This window comes from Electrophorus electricus, chromosome 11 (assembly GCF_041902795.1).
Source record: "Electrophorus electricus isolate QZ-2024a chromosome 11, ASM4190279v1, whole genome shotgun sequence".
NCBI lineage: Eukaryota > Metazoa > Chordata > Actinopteri > Gymnotiformes > Gymnotidae > Electrophorus > Electrophorus electricus.
The window spans coordinates 2,537,169-2,557,500 of NC_137507.1; the positions used below are offsets into that span (position 1 = coordinate 2,537,169).

The window sequence follows — 20,332 nt, forward strand, 5'->3', positions numbered from 1 at the left end:
CCAACCAGGGCCTGCGCGCCACTACCGCGCCAAGTGGACGTTTTCCGTCTCCTGACAAAATTTCCACTCGGGCAGCCGCTGGCGGTTTGACCCAAACCCCTCCCCTGGCTCTCGCGCAGGACTGTTATCGGGCAGGTCCTGCATACGGGACAACAGTGGAAGCGCTAGTGGAAAAAGTGATGTCACCCTGCGTCTGATCCGGCTGCACGCATCGACAGCTAATGGAAGTAACGACATGAAAGCCAGGGGTCTGATCAGTGCTGACTCCTGGGATGCTAATTGGATAATGGGGAAAGTGGGAGGGGCCGGCTAATTGAACCCGGGGTGTCTGTGATTGGTGCGAGCATGCCCGTGAGCCCGGCGGGTTTAGGGTGGTGCTGCAGGTGCCAGCTAGCTGGCGAGGCGGAAGGGTCCGGAAGAAGGTAGTTCTGGAGCGGGTGCCTTTACGTGTCGGGTCAGAGAGGGATCCTCTTTCATGTAAATGACTTCTGCTGTTTCCTCTGGTGGGGTTTCTCCCGTGCTGGCTGATGATTTGAAAACTATACACACTCGCCACCTCTCAGTCAGCACTCACTGAGACCTGAATAGTACCACTGCTTTGAAGGTACATGCTTAGATGGAATGTGTGTGTGTGTGTGTGTATGTCTGAGTGTGTGTGTGTGTGTGTGTGTGCAGGGCCATATGAGATCTGTGAGGGCATTAATGGATCTCCCCTGCTGTCTTTGTGTAGAATGATACGTAATGTTTTGGTTCAACACCTACAGACTGAACGTTGTGGGTTTTGGTGCTAAATTCTGCTCTGGACTGGCTGGTGTCCAGGTAACAGAACTGCCCATCAGCTCTGACTGAACTCAGTCTTTGTTCCTTCTGTCTAAAACTGTTAATGTCATGTTATTGTAGTGCAGCTCCGCAGAAAATTAACTAAACTAACAAGGTGGCTGCCGGCCGGAGGTGAGGGGGAGTGTGGGCGCGAAGGTGGGGAGGAGGTGAGGGGGAGTGTGAGCGCAGGGTGAGGGGGAGTGTGGGCGCGAAGGTGGGGAGGAGGTGAGGGGGAGTGTGAGCGCAGGGTGAGGGGGAGTGTGGGCGCGAAGGTGGGGAGGAGGTGAGGGGGAGTGTACGTGCCCGTTATTCATCCTCCGCTGGGTTTGTCTGACATTTCTCACGCTCACCTTGTGATGTCTTTGGCCACCTCTCAGCTGCCTTTCCATGTCTGCTTCCGTGCACCCCCAGACATGCGCACCCCCAGACACGTTTGTGTGTCTCCTTGGGTGAACCACGTGTGTGTGCTGGACTAATGAGCAGGAAGCAGACCTCTCCCTCCCAAACAGCTACGACCTTCCTCCATCTCGTCCTCTGTGCCTTGGCCCAAATTGTTCATATATATACTCAATGTTATTGTATATGTTACGTTTGTATTAGTGATGTTTAGATTTTCAGCTGGTATCACTAATGGAGAAAATGTTTCCTCTTTCTGTGGGTTAGGGAGCGTGTGTCAGGTTCCTTTGTGAACTTTTTAAAGGGCACCATGCCGTTAGAGCTGTCAGGTTTGGCCTGCTCAGAGTGTATGCAGGCAGAAGGAAGCGTCTGTCGTTTGGTTGTCATGGCGATACCAGCCTGACATCCCTTTCCTCCTCCATCTGCAGATATGAGACACTGGCGGTTGCCATGGATGCGGACACCCGTCAGGATTTGGAGCAGCGGGGCAAGAGCTCTGGGAAGAGACTCACGGTCAGGAGTGTGTGTGTGTGTGTGTGTGTGTGTGTGTGTGACGTGCCAGGTGTGCACATTTGTGTATTGTATTGGTTGCCTTTCCCCGTTGCAGGTAAACCAGTAAGAAGCCTTGTGGGCTGAGATGGAGGCGGGACTACTGCTTTAAAAACTCTCATGCTTGAGAGTTATTACTTAAGGCATCTTGTGACCGTGTATGAACGATACTGTTTAGTTTACTTAAGAGATTGCTGTTTTGTTTCCCCTATCTGTCTGTGTGGTCCGGTAGCACGGTTACAGGTGATTTCAGTGTGTAGCTGGTAGATTAGGGGCGGGTGCCACGTCGTTGCAGTGTTGATCAGGAAAGGTATGCGGTAGGCAGGGAAGCTGGTTTATTATTTTCGTTTCTTTGGCACCGTCCGCAACGTCCACGCGTACTTTATGGTCACTCACTAGAATTATTCTTATGCTTTGAACTATGTGCTCTCGCCATTGATTTTATTGGTACAAGTAAATTGATAAATGCAGAGGCTACTGGTGTTGCTCATCCTTGGCTATTTTACACACACAACACACGCGCGTACACACACTCCTCTTAGGACTGTTACAGCCCTGTCGATTTTGCCCCCAACCAGGGGCATTCAGCAGTGCGGGCGTGCGTTTGTGCGTTTTGCGGTCATTCCGTAATGCCATACGGTTCGTGGCATATTTGAACCTGTAGCTGTCTTTGTCCCGGAGGCAGGCCGACTGGACGCTGGTCCTGGGTGAACAGGCACTGGACATCTGTGTCCCCTCCACCTCCCCTTCTGCCACCTCCTCCATCTTTGTCCTGGGAGAGCGCAACCTGTTCTGTCTCCTGGACAACGGCCAGATCCGCTTCATGAAGAAGCTGGAGTACAGCCCCAGCTGCTTCCTCCCCTATGCCTCAGGTAATGGTATGGCCCAGCAGTGTCAAGACAGAATATTTTTGAAGGGTCTGGATGTTTGAAGCCTTGTCGTTACCGCTCGCTCGGTCGGCCATCCTCCGCTGGTCAGTTGCTTATGACGGGGTGGCCGACGCCGTCCATGGCCCCCGGGGTCCTCCAGGACGCGTCTGTTTACCCACCGTCCGTTCATCTGATAAGACACGCTGATTCCTGCCGGTGTTGCGTTGGGGGACCCAGATGGGCATGCAACACAGGCCCTCTGTGTCTCTCCCTCTGGGGACATGGAGGGGGGGACGCAGGGCAGGCACTCGGGTGTCAGCCACCTCCGCATGCTCAGGGTGGTGCAGTGAGCATCGTGTGTGTGTGTGTGTGTGTGTGGGGGGGGGGGGGGGGGGGGTGAATGGGTAGCGTCTGGTATAGCATGGCTGATTGTAACTCAGTGGGCCAAAGACACCAGTCTGCGCACGCACGCACACACACACACACACACACACACAGACACACACAAAAAAACCCTGTCAGTTTGCACCAGGGCTCTGTTCTCTAGGTCTGGTGAGACGTTTCTAATCCTGTCCGAGGAAGAGAGACGTGAAAGACATCTTGGTGTTTTTTAATGGCTACTGCTTTTCTGTAGAGTGGCTCTTGTGGCTAGACAACTATTTGAATTCACACACAAAAACACACACGCAAGACATGCTTAGATTTCTTTAGATGGAGACAGACAAACGCACAGAGAAAGACAGACAGATGAAGAGACTACCAGAGAAAGACAGATGAGCAAAGGGAGAGACAGAGACAGCCGCAAGGTGGGGTCATGTGAGGTCATGTGTGTTTGATAAAGCAGTAGGGGTCACAGACACACTGGGTAAAATCAATGTAGCCTGTGTGTGTGTGTGTGCGCGCGTGCGCGCTTCTGTTTGTGTAGGACATGGCAGATATAGAAGTAGAGCTGGCATAGGCGTCTTCCGTAATTCCATAATTCCTTTTTTGGAAGTGTGAAACTGGAAAAGCCCTGGCCGTTTTGAAGTGGGACTCGGGCAAAGGCCGGAGCCTGTCATTAACCTGACCTCCCTGACACTCCGCTCTGCGTGAGGTCCCACACACACACACACACACACAACACAACACAACATAACACCACAACACTGGCCTTCATCCTATCTTCAAACAGCTAGTAAGTTAAAAGAGAAAGAATGTCTCTAGGCCGTTAGCGGGCAGACAGCACCCCCCCCCCCCCCCCCCGCCTGCTGGTCCATGGAGTTCACTCTCTCCCTCTTTCCCACAGTTGCCGAGGGTGTGACCAACCTCCTGCTGGGTAACCATAACAACATGCTACTGGTTTACCAAGACACAACCCTGAAGTGGGCGGCTCAGCTCAACAGCACGCCCGTGGCTGTTCGCGTCGCCAACTTCCCGTAAGTACTGCCGTGCTCTGCCCCGGCCCCTCCATCAAGCTCCAGCGGTCTCCGGTCCAGCGCCGAGGTCACGGTGCAGTGTCTAATAACCTGTCGGCCCATTCCATCCAGGCTCAAAAAAGGAACGCAGAAGAGAGAAGCCTGACATTATTATGTCTTTTGAGGTCGGGCTTTTCCTGGGAGGTCCAGGTCGGGCCGTGGTCCCGGCCTGGAGTCCCAAATGGACTACCAGGTTCCGCTCAGTCTCACACACACACACACACACACACACACACACACACACACACACACACACACACACACACACACTGCCGCCTACCCCCAGCCTAGCTGGAAGATAGCAACTTACCAACCCAGCATACCATCAACCCTACATCACCAGGCCGATATAACAGATAGAACCCCGCTCTGCGTGTACGACACTGTGCTTTTCTTATGGTTGTCTGAACCGTGTTGGTTTAATTCAGGGCCTTTTTAGCTGGATGTGTGTATGTGTGTGTGTGTGTGTGTGTGTGTGTGTGTGTGTGTGTGTGTGTAATGGGAAGTGCTCGTCTCTCAGGTATGAGATGAGCTGTGTGTGTTGTGCGTCTGTTTGCTCAGATTCGTTCTCATCTGATAAGGTAACAGATACTCCTGTAGGCAGGGTTGACTGAAGGCTCTCTTCTCCCCCTCTCTCTCTCTCTCTCTCTCTCTCTCTCTCTCTCTCTCTCTCTCTTTGTCCAGTACTCTTTTTCTTCCTCTGTCTTTCCTCTTGCATTATAAGAGCCTGTGCATCTGTCAGCACTGTCTAAATGAGGTTTTTGTGCTTGGCCTGAGCTCATATCTCTAACCCACCAGGACCCCAAGTCTTCTACACACACACACACACACACACACACACACACACACACACACACACACACACACACACACACACACACACGTTATAGTTTTAAAATGAATACCAGGACCATCAAAGCACATCCTCTTTGTATAAAACTGGCCCAAGTGTCTTCTTGTGACTGAGCATTACCAGTTTTTAAGTGATTCAAACTTTACTGTCCACTGTGGTCTTTACTCCACAGTTTGTGATGGTGGTTGGGTCAGAATGTTTTCTTTGACTATTTTATTAAGTAGCACACACACACAAACACACACTACACCCCCCCCCCCTCCGCACACCAACACACACTCTTTATTAAGTGGCACTGTTATTTTATTCAGTAGTGCACACACATACACACACACATTACACCCCCTCACCCCCCATCTGCACACCAACACGCTCTTTATTAAGTGGCACTGTTATTTTGAGTCTGAGTCCTCATGCACTTGTACTGGGCTTAGCTACAAGTTAGTTATTAATGAACACTAGTTATTATGGTTCCCATATGCAGGCCCATAGCTGAAGCCACATGGTGAAATTGCTACAAGATGTCCCAGGTTCCACGTCGGCTGGCCAATCAAAACAGATAAGCAGTGGCTCTGACTCGAAATATCACGTCTGAAATGGCCATAATCGCACTGTAATTTCTAACAGTTGTAATCCAAACAGTGGTGACTAATGGGGCTTTGGGTTGTGTGTTTGCAGGCTTTAGTTGAGCACACGTTCACGCGCTGTTGCAGCATAGCTCACACACACACACACACACACACACACACACACACACACACACACACATATCAAAGTCCTAATTCTAATCCTGTTGGGGAATTGATTGTGCTGGCTTTAGATCAGGTCTGTAGTACGGTACATTTTACTCACATATCAGTAAAGACATGGTAGTCTGGGCTGGGACCCCCTCTAAAGAAATAAAGAGATGTATACAAACGTGTAGCAAAGTCAAGCAGCTATAGAGAAGTATAGTGATGTAGAGAAGTAATGTGAAGTATAGTGATGTTATAGGGAAATATTCTGAATTATAGGGACATTATAGAGAAGTATGATGTTATAGAGGTGTGTGGTGAAGTATAGTGATGATAGTATAGTGATGTTAGGGAAACAGTGTGAAGTATAGTGATGTTCTAGTGTAGTGATGTATGATCTAGAGTAGTGAAGTATAGTGATGTTATAGGGAAACATTGTGAAGTATAGTGATGTTCTAGAGTAGTGAAGTATAGCAGTACACTAGAACATCATCATACTTCACTATAGTATACAGTACAGTTCTAGTGTAGTATGATGTCCTAGTGTCATGAAGTATAGTAATGATGTTCCAGTGTGGTGAAGTATGGTGGTGTTCCAGTGTGGTGAAGACTGTGCCAGGCCTTTTGGCTAGGAATGATGGTGGGCCTCTCCTTTATCAAATCCATGCCATATGGAAAAACGTGGAATGATGTCATTCGTAACGGTGACGGTGGAAAGTTTTAGATGGAGCCGGAGTTTTAGATAGAGCAGGTGTGAGGAGTGAATCACCCTGGAATATTACTGCCTCAATCTGTCTATCTGGTCATATGAGGTCACGTTTGTTTCAGTGCAGTGTGTGAGGTTAGGCGTGGAGGGGCTCCCACAGTGGCCGGAGTGCGTACTTATACAGCTGCCGTGTCTTACCACCCAGGTGGAAGAGTCCCTTACACACACACACACACACACACACACTCATCCGCCCACCACAACCCTACTGCACAACGAAGCAAAAACACACATCCGACACTCGGTGGCAACAGCCAACTGTAAGAACGCGCACGCACGTACATACGTGCCTCGGACATGGATGGAGGGCATGCGGCAGATACTTCCCTGGGGATTGGGAAGCGTCTCCTTTCGTGCCCTTGTACCTGCTAAGCACTTCCCAGAGTGCCAGGGTCTACAGTTCAGAACCAGAGCCCATCGGCATGGGCTGGCAGATGGGTTCGGACCCTGCCCGTGAAGCACTCGGATGGGTTTAACGCTGACATCCAGACTGCGGTGTCTAAGGGATGCCACGTTAAGCTACTCCAGGCTGTAAGGAACCGCCGTGTGGAGCTGGTGGTCATGGGATTGAATTCGCATCTAAAGTTTGGAGAGGAAGGACTGTGAGTTTTGCCAGGCCAGAGTTTACCCCCAAAAACGCTTGTGATGCAGTGGTTAGAAAAAGCTCCTCATTTGAAATCTTCAATTTCAGAAGCAGTTTTTGACATTTTAAGTTAAAAAAAAAAAAAGAAAGAAAATTCTTAGCTATCACAGGTAGGAGCTGAATTTCTTTGTAAGCCCCTACACACACACACACACACACACACGTACTCGCGTATCCCTACTTATTCTCCCATTCCCTTCAAATGAGCCTGCTTTAAATAAACCCCTGGTGGAGCAGAGATGGTGTCAGGGCTGAGCCAGAGCCGACATCGCCGTGTGTGTGTGTGTGAGACGGATTTGGCTCGACTTCCAGTGCAGGCCCGTCACGCAGCGCTTTCCGCAGCTGGCTCGTCGGATCGGATCTGTGCCGCGGTCCAGTCCAAGGCGTGGCTCCGAAACGGCCCGTCTTGGAACGCAGTGAGAACGGCTGCCGCACGGCGGGAGCAGCTGTGGCTGAAGTCGCGGTAGAGGGGTGGAGAGGGTCGTCACGAGAGGGTGCACGAGTGAGGAGGTACGGGGGCGCGGGGGTGGAGGGAGCGCGATGGTGGCCTCTACCGGGGCCTGGCGTTGGGTCCCCCGTGGCCCTGAGAGGTCAAGACGAGAACAGGAGACGCTAATGTTGGCAAGAGGTAGCGTGTTCAGCACTCAAACAGGCTGTGTCAGCGGGAGGGGGGGGAGGTGGAGGAACCTGGCCCTCTGTTACGGGCTGTGGGGTTCTAACGGCACGCAAAGCTGAATTTCACTCCACCCACGCCATGTGCAGGTGCAGCCGCTGGGAGACCTCAGGCCCCGCTGGCCTGGAAACACCACACATCTGCTTTCGTTTAGCTCCTCCCCTGACCCAGGGCCTGCAGAGAGCCAGGCTGCGGTGTGCCTCGCGCCTAACCCACGCAGCTCTGAGATCAGCCGCCCTGAAATAGTCACCACGCCCCGCGGACCTGTCACCATGCACCGTGCTGACACATGCACAAAGAGTTGTCCTTAAATCCCCTCCCTCCCCTCACGCCCCTTTCTCAGAGAATTAACGGCACAGACCCTCCGTCCTGTGCCCTGATGTATCAGGTGTGGCGTTCTCACCGCTTCTCACGGGAATGAGAAACAGACACCAACATTTGAAAAAAAAAAAAAAGGCTGTCAGCAAAGTTGGCTCCGGATTCAAGATATTTCATGACAAAAGTTTGCAAGTCTGTGCATTGGGCATGACGTTCTTGGGTCTCTCCTCTGTTTGTTCTTAGGGAGCTAAAGGGTTTGGTGGTGACCCTGAGCGCCAAGGGTCACCTGCTGTGCTCCTACATGGGCACGGACCCCTCCTTCTTCACCGCGCCCAAGGTGGACGCCCGAGAGGTCAACTACGAGGAAGTGGATGCGGAGATGAAGGCCCTGCAGAAGGTCATCCGCAGGGCCACCAAGAACCAGGGTAGGGCACCAGCGATGGACCGTGCAGAACTAACACTCCAGACACTGATGTTCTGCTACTGGGGTTTGGGATTTAGGACGCTGTTTTGAAGTACAGGCCCAGTTGTCTAGCGTGAGTGAGGGAGAACCTTCTAGATACCAGCTTAACGTCTGGGTTTGTGGGTGTTCCTTAGCCTCCTATCAGCATAATGGCATAGTCATCGCGTTTTGGTCTTAATGAGAGTCTTATTAATAAGAGTCTTATTAACCAAAAATCATATCTCGATACTTCAATACATCACAGCAATGGTGTGAGAAGGTGCATCATGGCATCTGGATTCCTTGAGGTTTCTTAATAAATTGGACAGAATTCACCAGCGGGACAGTAGTGCTGTTGTGTCTCTATATTGAGGCTATAATGCAATAAAAGTAATAAAAAGACAAAATAAAATCCAGCATTAATGGGCTAACAATCCAGTCAGCTATTTGAGATCAGGCACCATTGAGATTAATTTGGCAACATTGTTTGTTGGTTAGAAGTCTATCTATAAGTTTTAAGTGAAACGTGCATTTGTTTATTGTATTGGTAACATGCATAATATGGTAAAAAACAAGTCGTGCAGTGACATAAGTTATCAAAGTACCGATACATATCGCCATGTAGCCCACCCCTAACGCCCACCAGCCCCCACCGGGAACACTGCTGGTTTGTGTAATAACAAATCCGGCTCTGATGGCAGGTTCAGGGCTTGGCCCTCACCTGACTTAACCCCTTAACCCCTGGAGACTGGGCACGTTTGTCAGACAGAACAGGGCCTTTGTGTCCCAGGGACGAGGAGGAGGAGGTGAAAGGGTCACTCTGTTTTACAAGGGCACCCAGTCAGACGGCCGTCACTCAGTGTGGTTGGGACCCCAGGGAGATCTTCGTCAGCGTAGACCTGGATTGGTGATTGAAAGGGTTTCAGCCTTCAGCCCAGCCGCTTTGTGTGTGTGTGTGTGGGGGGGGGGGGGGGGGGGGCTGTTAATCACAGACCTGAAAATGAAGAAAGTTAAGTTCAAGGGTGTAGTATCTCTCTGAATCCCTCTCTCTCTCTCTACCTCTTTACTTTTCCCTTCTATCTCAGACATCATCCCTAGACCTGAAACAGAGGCTGATCTGACTGTGATAGCAACGGTCTCCCCGACCTTGGATGATGTCTCGGTATCCAGCACACATGCACACGAGTGATATAACAAACAATGAAAGATTATAAGTTATTGATTATTATCATTTTGAATGCCCAGCAGTACAAACCAACATGAACTTTCATTATGATTAGCAAAACACAGCCACACACTCACACACAGCTTGTGTAATAATAGATGTCTTCATGCCAATCATTTTCCCCACAGCAAGCGCTTATCCCAGAAATGAACGGCATAGCTGTCCCTTCCGTTACAGTCAAGGTACACACACACACACACACACACACACACACACACACACAAAAACACACATACACACACAAACACACACACCCCATGTTTAATGTGATGTTTAGGTGATGTCTTGTATGTAATCCCCTCATAGTAAAATTGCTGTGTGTGTGTGTGGGTCAGATCAGAGTGAGCAGTCGCTCGGCTGTTCAGAGCCCCAAGATGAGTGTGTGTGTGCAGCCCCCTCTGATGGCCACCCAGGACCAGTTTGTGTTGGAGTCTCTGGGTATGTACCCCGCTCTCTCTCTCTCTCTCTCTCTCTCTCTCTCTCTCTCTCTCTCTCTCTCTCTCTCTCTCTCTCTCCCACTCCAGCTCTCTCTTTTTTTATCCACTCTGCTCTCCTCTCCTCTCCTCTCCTCTCCTCATTCCCCTCTCAGCACATTTGTGGTGTGCTCTAGATTCGAGGGTAGGAGGGGCCACGGGGCCGTCTGGTTGAGCAGGTGGCTCCCCTGCGTTGTGTCACTCACTGGCACGCCGACAGAGGCAGACAGAGATGGAGAGCGGGGCTAATGTGCTCGAGCCTGCCCTCTACTCTTCATCATCATCATCTGCCTCCATTTGTTTTCCAAGAGGGGCCAGAAAAGGAGGCTCACCAGTGCTTATATCAGCACTGTAATAGATCTGACACATCAAAGGCTAGCTGCTGGGAGACAGATTAACAGGTTACATGCTGTGTGTGTGTGTCTGTGTGTGTGTGTCTGTGTGTGTGTGTCTGTGTGTGTGAGTGAGGAGTTTAACCAGGACCAAGCATCTAAACTGGCCACACACACACACACCGTCTTCCTGGCTCCCATGATGAAAGGTTAAGGCTGTTCCTTCACCATTATCACTCAGTGGGATGATGTCAGAGCTACTGACATTGAAAGATGAAGATGCATCAAATGATTCATCAGATGATTCATCAAATGATCAAAGATTCACCAAGCCTTCCTCAGCATGGTGAGCCCCAGTGCTGTTCTCCTGACAGGCATACAAGCCCCGTGGGCCTCTCCTCTCAATCAGTAGCTTTAGTCCTTGGGGGCCTACCACACACATTCCTCCTTTACGCCAAGGGCACAAGTATACCCCCAAAATGCTAAAACTGCTAAAAGTAAGTAAAAACTTGCATTACATTGTCCAAACAAGGTCACTCCCACCAGTCCCTGCTAACTTTCATTCAGCATTAGCCATGTTAGCATTTTTCCCTTGAGGTATTCCTTTTAAGTTCCTCAGAGAAACAAATTCTTCCTCTCCATCAGGGTAATTGCCACCCAGGTCAAGGGGGACGAGCGCTCCGGAGCCGTTAGCCACCGGCAAGGCTACTAGCGAGGCTGCTCCCCTCCTGAGCCATGGGGAGCGGGGGTTGGGGTTTATTTTTGTGGCCGGGGGGGGAGGGACCACTTGCACTTGACAGGGGAAAGACAAAACGTCGCGCGGGCCTTCCCTCACAGGGGAACAGCTCAGGCAGGGCACGCCCTCACGGTCAACATGACTGATCTCCCGCTAATGGACGAGCCTCGCATTTCACTTCCAGCAGCGGAAAGCGGAATCAAAGCCGGCGTGTTCATCGTTCAGTTTTCACCATGGAGAGCCAAAAGCAACGTGGCCTCAGGGCAGATGACTCAAAAACAGCCAGTCATCAAAAAAGAGGCTGGGGGAGCCTGCATTGCAGAACTGGTCTCAGGTCAGCCACAGGTTGCTTTCAGAACTTGTGTTTACTGTGATGAACTTGCCACTAAATTAAACTCCAGCGTGCCCCAAAATTGCTTATTGACAGAGTTTCTGTTTTGGCTCCGAACACCAGCCCGTAGGATTTGAAATGAAACAGTGACTGTCGGGGCAAAGGGCAGAATATCAGGTTTAATTTGACTAATGTAGTATTATTATTATTATTATTATTATTATTATTATTATTATTATTATATATCCATACATCCCCTGTTTGGTGATACAATGAGTAATTAGACAGTTAATCCGCAGTGTGTGGCTGTGTTATTGCGCCTTGGAATTCTTGCACATGCAGCTGAATAAAAGCCTAGGATAGACTTCGAACGTGGCGTTTACATCTGGAATATTCTGCTGGTTTTCCACGTGCGGAGCAGAGGAGTGCGCGAGTGCCAGAGTTCCGGCATTAGCCGAGGGGAACGCTCCACAGTTGCCCCGGAGGAAGCCAGACAGGGCAACCGGGACAACTGAGAAGACCACAGAACTGGACGCCCCAAGAATCCTTTCAGTAAAACTTAAGTAAAGCTGGTGAACAGCTCGAGCGTGTTCTTCGGGATGCGATGTCCTCTCCCAGGTCCAGGCGGGTCAGAGACGTGAAGAGAATGCACACCCTACGCTGTGTTTACAGCTCCAGATCACTGCTAAACCTCCCAAAACTGGAAGGCCAGGTTGCGCATGCTGCAAACTCTATATAAATTTGGTAGTTAAAACCAAAGGATAAATATTACAGTCTTGTTAAAGGTTATGTTTATTTATCCAGTTGAGTGTGGTCTCCTGAAACAGTGGATTGTGTAAACAGAAAATTCTGACGCTTTGCCCAATATTGATGTATATACCCTTGAACTAAATTCTTCAGTAACATAGTCAGTCTCGTATTAAATCCTGTCTGTGAGTGCAGTAGCCAAACTCCCAAAATTATATCACTGTCCAATTACCTACAGACTGCACTGTACATCCCTCCCCAGAGCTGATCCAGGGTCAGCCCAATCCTGGCTCGCTGCTGCGGCAGGGGACCAGGTTTTCAGCAAGCACGATCCAAAGTAAACGCATTATTAGGTCAAAGAGATGCCAAACGCAGACGGCTCTTAGCCCACGGACCTTTCACTCCCGGCGTCCATATCTTGGGTTTCGCGTCCAGTGCCACACGGCCGAAGCAGCCGGTGAGATTTGGCGGGGGTTGCCGGCATTTAGAATGCGTACGCACGCACCTGCTTACTAGAAGCTGTGTTACAGCGGAGAGATGCATCACAGTTAGGCCTCTAATGTCTGTCATGTGTTGGCTGCTGCTTCTGTTCCTGAAACACACACAGACATACTCTCTCACTCTCTCTCTCTCTTTCTCTCTCTCACACACAGACACTCACACACACACGCACACACATACACACAGTACTTCAGGCGATTATCCAGACAAGCAGATTCTAATCTCGAATGTTGGGTGAGTGTTTCTGTTGTCCTGCGCTGTGACACCTAGCACCAGGGCTGACTCGATCGGGTTTCGGTTCCTGAGGAGGTTAACGCTTCCACCTGGCTGCCGTCCTGAGAGCAGCCGGGCGTCTGCTCATTTCTTCTTTCACAATGGGTGTGCGGGAGCTGGGATCAGTTGGTCGAAACGGGTGCTAATCCCGTGAGATGAGTCTCGTGCGTACCGTGCGAGTTGAGGAGGCACGACGTGATCACTACGCCCCTCTGTATGCACTTTCATCACTGCCGTGTTAGAAGATCTTATAAATATATGAATAATTTCTCACACAACATTATTTTTTAAAATCAGATTTCATTAAAAAAAAAAAAACTCCTCTCCCACTTGCATACATACTATTGATTTGAAAGTTTGTAATTTGTTTGTTTCCAGTGGTAATTAAAAGTCTTCTTATGTGTTCTCAGAGGCCACAAACGCACTGAGGTTTGGATTAGTGCTCACTATTGTGTTCAGTTGTTAGGAACCACTTTTCTGGGCTTTTGTGCAGTATTGGTTTGTTAGTCCAGCGAGTTGTATTGCTGCATTGAGCCCTCCCAGCCACACGGTGCTGCTCTCCAGAGAATCCTCCCCCTCGTAACAGCGGCGAGGGCAGAGACAGGCTGTGTCTCTCTCTTGCTGTCTGTGTCTCAGGTCTTTTGATTGGGACAGTTTTTGGCTGTGCACACTTACATGTGTGCACGTGTATACTTCCATGCACGCGTGGGTGTGCACGTGTTTGTGTGCGTATATGCTAATGTGTGTGCTTGTGTGTGTGTGCGCGTGCGCTTGTGTGCGTGCTCGTGTGCATGCTTGTGTGCATGCTTGTGTGCGTGCGTGCACGTGTGTGTCTGTGTGTGTGTATGTATGTGTTTGTGTGTGCGTGCGCGTGTGTGCGTGCGTGTGTGTGTGTGTGTGTGTGTGTGTGTGTGTGTGTGTGTGTGTGTGTGTGTGTGTGTGTGTGCGCGCGCACGCGCGCGCGCTCATCACCACTCTGCCTGCTGGCTGGTGTGGGAGCTTCATGTCTGCTCTCCCTGGTTTGGCAGGTCCAGCGGCTGGGCTGGGACGTAACTCTGTTTTGTTGTTTCAGGCTGTGTGCCTCACAGATGCTGTGATTCCCTCTGATACACACACACTGGCCCCTTTGTCTCCCCCCCACCTTTCTCCCTCTCTCTCCCTCCCTCACACTCTCTCTCTCTCCTTCACTCTCTCTCTGTCTTATTCTTGCTCTCTTTTTTTTCTTTACTCACTCAATCTGTCTTCGAAAAGTTAAAAACTGCTTCAACGTATGTCGAGTCATAATACAATACGCTCGTATGTATATCATATTACAGAAATCATAAAGTTGACATTTTGCGGCATGCTAGGGCAGTAACGTCGTTGGCACAACTGGGTTGAGAGTGGTCTATCGCCAAACTGACCCCCGATGACCCCGATGTACACCGACACGTTTCTAGTGTTTCTAGTGAATACGTGTTTATTCTAAACAGCAACTTCAGCAATCATGTACTTGTTGAAATAAACAGGTTGAAACCCTTTAATGTCAACAGAACTGCGTGCGACGCACCATGTAATACAAGTTATGGAAGGAGGTACTCAGTCATGCCACTGTAATTCAGTTTGCCTGTTCGTGGTTCGAGGGTTGTGGGTTGTATGGCTTGCAGTCATGACTACTGCAATTTGTGTAATGTCTTTATGTCAGTGAGCATCAGTTGTTGCAGCAAAGAAAGAAAACTACAGAAAGACAGTCATGATGAAAACCTTGCTGTGGAAAAGTATCGCTTGTAAAATTACTGGCAATGCCGACTCATCAGGTTACCAGTGTGTTGCAACAGACCCTAAACCCCCCACTACAGAACCCAGCCTAAACTGATCCTAAGTGCTCAGGGAGGGGCAGGGGGGGTCTTGTAGCCACTGCTTTTACTTGCCTTGCAGGTCATAGGTCGCCATTTCCCCGTCAGCTCGTGACCCCAGAGTACGACCGCACACAAACCTCCTAAACGCCGTGTCAGCAGGGTAGGTGTCGAACCCCCCTCCCCCCCCCACACACACACACATGCGCGCGCCACGTCTTGCAGCACATCGATACAGACCCCGCCCCCCAGCAGTGGCATTGACGTGGCAGAATGCTTCCCCTGGGTGCGTCTTTTGTGTGGCGTGTGAAGTGTGTATCAACTCCGCCGCAAGCCCTCCGCGCAGCTAGTCTCAGGCGGGCCACAGGGTCAGCGAAGGTCAAGCAGGGTCAGCCAAGATGCCCTCCGCTTTACTCAAGCCCCCGAGGGCAGGTTGAGAGTGCCCCCCCCCCATCACGCTTTCCTTTTTAGCTGTCTCTAATGGAGGGGGTGGGGGTGGGGGGGTCGTGTTAGACAACAGCATCAGACTACAGAGGTTAAAAGTCTGGGCTTGCAGTGAGAGTGGGTGGGAGAGGGAGACAGACAGAGAGGGAGGGAGGGAGGGATTGTGCCTGTCAGAATGCTGAAGTGGCTGTTGTAGATTAAACATGGTGCTGCGTGATGGAGATGAGATTGTGACCTGTGGAGTAGTGATGAAGAGAGAGAAGGAGACAGGGAGTGCTGTGGGAGGTGGAAGAATGTATTAGGTTCGTTCACGTGGACGGGTTGGGCACTTAATCTCCCTGCAGCGCTCAGGAATCCTGGCACATAACTCCAAGTCAGTCACCTGTGCTGGCCTGACTCCCACTCCAAACACACGCCTCGTTAACTCGGGAGCTGGCCCACATGGGCGTGGCTCTGCCCTCACCCCCTGGCCGTGCGTGTGTGCGTGTAAACTCGCTCTCTATCCTCTCTCCCACTCACTCCAATTCTCTCCCTCTCCCTCTCCCTCTCTCCCTCTCTCCCTCTCTCTTACGCCGCTCATGACATAAGTGGGTAAGAATGCAGCAGCTCTGCTCCCCTGTTCAGTCAGACAGAGAGGATGTTGGCTGGGCCAGAATGATCATCCTATCATCTCACTGTCTGAGGTAGCCTTCAGTGTAGCATTTAATATGCCACGTCACATACCTCAGAACTAATCCAGCGGTTTCTCTCAACTACAGGAGCTAAAATATTTATAAGACACTAAATTGGCATCTTTTACTAAACATTCAGGTAAGACATAACTTGACAACCATACTGCCTCTAGAGTCCTGTGTTATTCCTCATGTTCCCCATATCATGCTTGATTGACAGCTCTCTCTGTCTCACAATCTGCTCTCTGTCTCACGGCCTGCTCTCTCAGTCTCACGGTTTTCTCTCAGTCTCGCACCCTGCTCGCTCTCTAGCCCACGCTGGGGAAAGACGATGTAAACATTACCCAACACTGGAACCACCCATTTTAGAGTAGAGAAACTGGTCATTTGTTAGATGTTGGAATGATGTTCATAAGACACACTTTGTTTTTGGAATGATGTTCATAAGACACACTTTGTTTTCAGAATGACGTTGGTAAGACACACTTTGTTTTTGGAATGACGTTGGTAAGACACACTTTGTTTTTGGAATGATGTTGGTAAGACACACTGTGTAAGTACATTTGGTGCTCAGAAGTGCAGGATTAATGTAATTAAATATAAGACACCAATTTGGTTTGCCTGGGCCTTTATGACCAATTCATGCTCAGTGACTTTCCTCTTTGTGCATGTTTTGCATTGAGAGAATATTTCATTATTATGTCAATACTTATGTTGGATAGTAGGCACAGTTCAGCTAAAATACAATAACTTGACAGACCTGAATTTTTATCCTAGTGCCAGATGCCCATTGTGCCTTTGTGCCCAGTCTTACCCACTGACTTTCATCCTGTACCTCTAACCTGTGTGGTGTTTCCTGTTTTATTTGTGTCTACAGGTAGCGTGTCTCAGTTAACGGTGGCGTTCTCAGTGTTTCTCAATGGCCACTACACACCAGCTGACCTGACTGGACACATAGCTGTGACCTACAGTTCTCCCACAGGTATGAACATTCTCTCACACACTCTCTCACGCACACACACTGCTCTCTCCAATACTCTGTGTCAGGTCTCAGTAGGCTGTTTAGATGTGGCTTGTTTGGTGTAACCTAACTAATGAGGAAGAATTTGAATCAGGTGAAGGGACCAGAACTGTTCCCAGACCAGTTCTGTGAGTCCTGGGCTGTGAGGGGTGCGTCAGGGAGCAGGCTGTGGATCTGGAAGGCATTATCCCCACCCACCCCCACCAAGTCCCTTTATTTCACTGTAAATGTCATGTGGGTTTTTTCCCCTCTGATGATTTTGCTATGAAATGTTCGCGGAAGCACAGTGGAAAGGTTCTCGCTGGGCTGCTTCCCCTGGACGGGGACAGGCAAGCAGCAGCCCGCGCACGACTTCCTGAAAGAGCCTGAAGTCTTTTTTTATTGTTCTGCTAAAAATAGTGAGTGGAAAGGCCGCCTCCTTCTCACAGGCCAGCGCAGTGTCACATGGTAGATCACAGGTAGAACTCACCCCCCCCCCCCCACACACACACACACGCACACGCAACACAAACAATGGGCCATTTAGCACTGACTTCTTACAGAGAGGGGAAACCCCAGTCCTGGGGAACATGAAGGGGAGAGTAGATACTCCATACACACACATACACACACACACACACACACATATTCTCTCTGCTCTTTATCTCTCTTAAGACACATACACAAATGTTTCTTTTTCCCAAATCAACACTTGCCTGTATGAGAGAGAGACAGAGAGAGCTGCTGTGATTGTGCAGTGTGTCATGTGCAGGAAAGGGACTGATCTGACCATGTTTCACACACTTTAAAGCTTGACACAGTGGTCGTTGGTCTCACACTGGCACTAAGGGGCCGTGGGGTGAGTCCACTTTAAAATCCCCTCTCAGCTGGGATTTACCCAAACAGCCGTCTCTCCAGCAGCAGAGCAGTGCTGTGGGTCTGGGAGGTATACAGGCTCTGGCCTTGGCCTCCTGAAATGTACGTGTGTCAGGTTGGTTGGCTGGTTATTACCTGCATATTAAACAAACAGTATCCACGCACATCACTGCAGGTTACATCTTGGTTCTAGATTACATTTACGGCATTTAGCTGACGCTTTTATCCAAAAAACTTGGCAGCAGTGGGGCTTGAACTAGCAATCTTCTGATTACAAGTCAAGTACCTTAACCACTGAGCTGCCGCTGCCCACAGGTTGTGTCTGGTCTCTAGGCTATGTCTCGAGTCTGGGCCACGCCTGGCATTGGCCTACCTCAGTGCTCTCTGTTGGCAGGTTGTGAGTCCGGTCTGGAGAAAGATAAGAGGAGAGATTTGGCGCCTCCGTGCCGTGCGAGTCTTAACGACACTAGTGTATTGGAGCAGCCTGGAGCAGGCAGCAAGCCTGCTGATCATAAAACTCCACATTTGCTTAAAGATCTCTACAGGAAGAGCAGATCTCCTGAATCAGGGTGAGGAAGGAAACCATCCAGAAGAAACCCAGACCCCCTTCTGCCCCTAACCCGCAGAGATATACGCTAGCAAACGCATCCATACACACACGTATAAACACAAACACAAACACTCACTGAAAGAGAAGCATCACCAGTCTGACCAGCTGTTCATTCTGGGAGTTTACGGTGCTGTGTTGGAGGGGTTTATACGGTGCTGTGTTGGAGGGGTTTATACGGTGCTGTGTTGGAGGGGTTTATACGGTGCTGTGTTGGAGGGGTTTATACGGTGCTGTGTTGGAGGGGTTTATACGGTACTGTGTTCTGTACTAATTGGATGGGCTTCTCAAAACAATAGGGTGCTGAACAGGGGCATAATTCTGTGTGTGAGTTCTCTTGCACATGCTGACTCTTGTAATATGACTGTAGTTTAGAAGTACAAGACTCCTTGTTTTTAGCTGATTGACTGACACACACCGACATACTCAAACGATGGCGTGGGGATGTATTTGTGTGTCTGTGTGCTGGAAAGAAAGTGGGGTGTGTGTGTATGTGTATGTGTATGTATGTGTGTGTGTGTGTGTGCATATGTACTCATGCATTTCTCTGTTTTTGGGGGGGGGTTTGTGTGTGTGTGTGTGCGCGTGTGTGTTTTGGGTTTTTGTGTGTGTGTGTGTGTGTGTGTGTGTGTTTTGGGATTTTGTGTGTGTGTGTGTGTGTGTGTGTGTGTGTGTGTGTGTGTGCACACTCTAAAATATCTGATGTCTCTGCTCTCTCCCTCTGCTGCCTGTGCGGTCAGAACTGAATCCTGTAGGTGAGTGGCACCACTGACAGGAAAGACTCGAGCAGCATTTATGTTAGTCTGCAATCAGACACACACACACACACACACACACACACACACACACACACACACAAGCAATCCATCTGCAGCTTCATTCAGTCTTTCATATACAGCACCACTGTACATATACAGATTCTGCATGTATACAGAAAACTATGGGTATACACACACATGTTGAAATTCGCATGCACACACTCTTCAACACCGTCATACACACATGCCATGCAGAGATAAACATACATTCATGCTTTCATTATTTCGCATGGGTTTCATTACCTGCATGTCATAAGCCTCCACTGAAACACTCCACATACCGTGGGCCCTGTTACACACCAAACCTCGTGATTATTTTTGGAGTGACTAGCAGGTATTTGTGACATTTCTCATAAGAAACACCCCCCAACACACAACGCATGCACTGGAAACCCAACAAACATCCCCCACACACTGCACCGAGCTTTGTTTTTCACGTTACGGAGGTTTTCGGCAGCTCCATATTCCAGAGAAGAAAGGTGCAATCTCAAGACTGGGGTGTAGAGGGTGCGGCGGGCAGGTCAGGTGTTCCACCCAGGGGTCCTGTGTGTTGCGCAGGTCCTCCATACAGCAGCCAAGCCCGTTTGCCTTCCTGGAACGTCAGTGTCCGGCTGCTCCAAGCCCTTCGAGGGGAAAATGGGGGGTTTTCCCTTTCATGTTGTGTCTGGGCTGCCACCTTAGAGGTACATGAGAGAAATTCTTTTTAATTTTGAAGCGTTTTACACGCTTGCTTTAGCAGTACTCAGATGCTTAACTGGCGAAGAACACTTCAGAGCCGTAGACACGGCCGTATCCCCGAGTGTCGGGGGGAGACGGAGGACGTCTTGTGTCCGCAGGTTTGTGGTTTGTGTTCGTGTTGAACTCCGGTCAGCCCAGAGATGGTGAAAGCATAGCTCCACGTCTCGTCCCTGTGGGCAGACGGACGAGAAGGCGAGGTTGAGTATGAG

The 20,332-nt window shown here is 49.9% G+C and overlaps 1 protein-coding gene across 4 annotated transcripts in view; it reads left to right on the plus strand.

The window, feature by feature from the left end:
• Window positions 1–20,332, plus strand: part of bbs9 (Bardet-Biedl syndrome 9) — a 31,958-nt gene that overhangs the window by 5,251 nt on the left and 6,375 nt on the right. For 3 of the 4 annotated variants that reach the window (XM_081723367.1, XM_081723370.1, XM_081723369.1), the window contains exons 7-15: window positions 1,644–1,728; window positions 2,450–2,636; window positions 3,919–4,048; window positions 8,318–8,499; window positions 9,602–9,678; window positions 9,870–9,923; window positions 10,077–10,179; window positions 16,962–17,066; window positions 19,308–19,322. In XM_081723367.1, the coding sequence (XP_081579493.1) occupies window positions 1,644–1,728; window positions 2,450–2,636; window positions 3,919–4,048; window positions 8,318–8,499; window positions 9,602–9,678; window positions 9,870–9,923; window positions 10,077–10,179; window positions 16,962–17,066; window positions 19,308–19,322 (938 nt within the window). The remainder of the gene's footprint in view (window positions 1–1,643; window positions 1,729–2,449; window positions 2,637–3,918; window positions 4,049–8,317; window positions 8,500–9,601; window positions 9,679–9,869; window positions 9,924–10,076; window positions 10,180–16,961; window positions 17,067–19,307; window positions 19,323–20,332) is intronic. The other variant, XM_081723368.1, reaches the window with a different exon arrangement.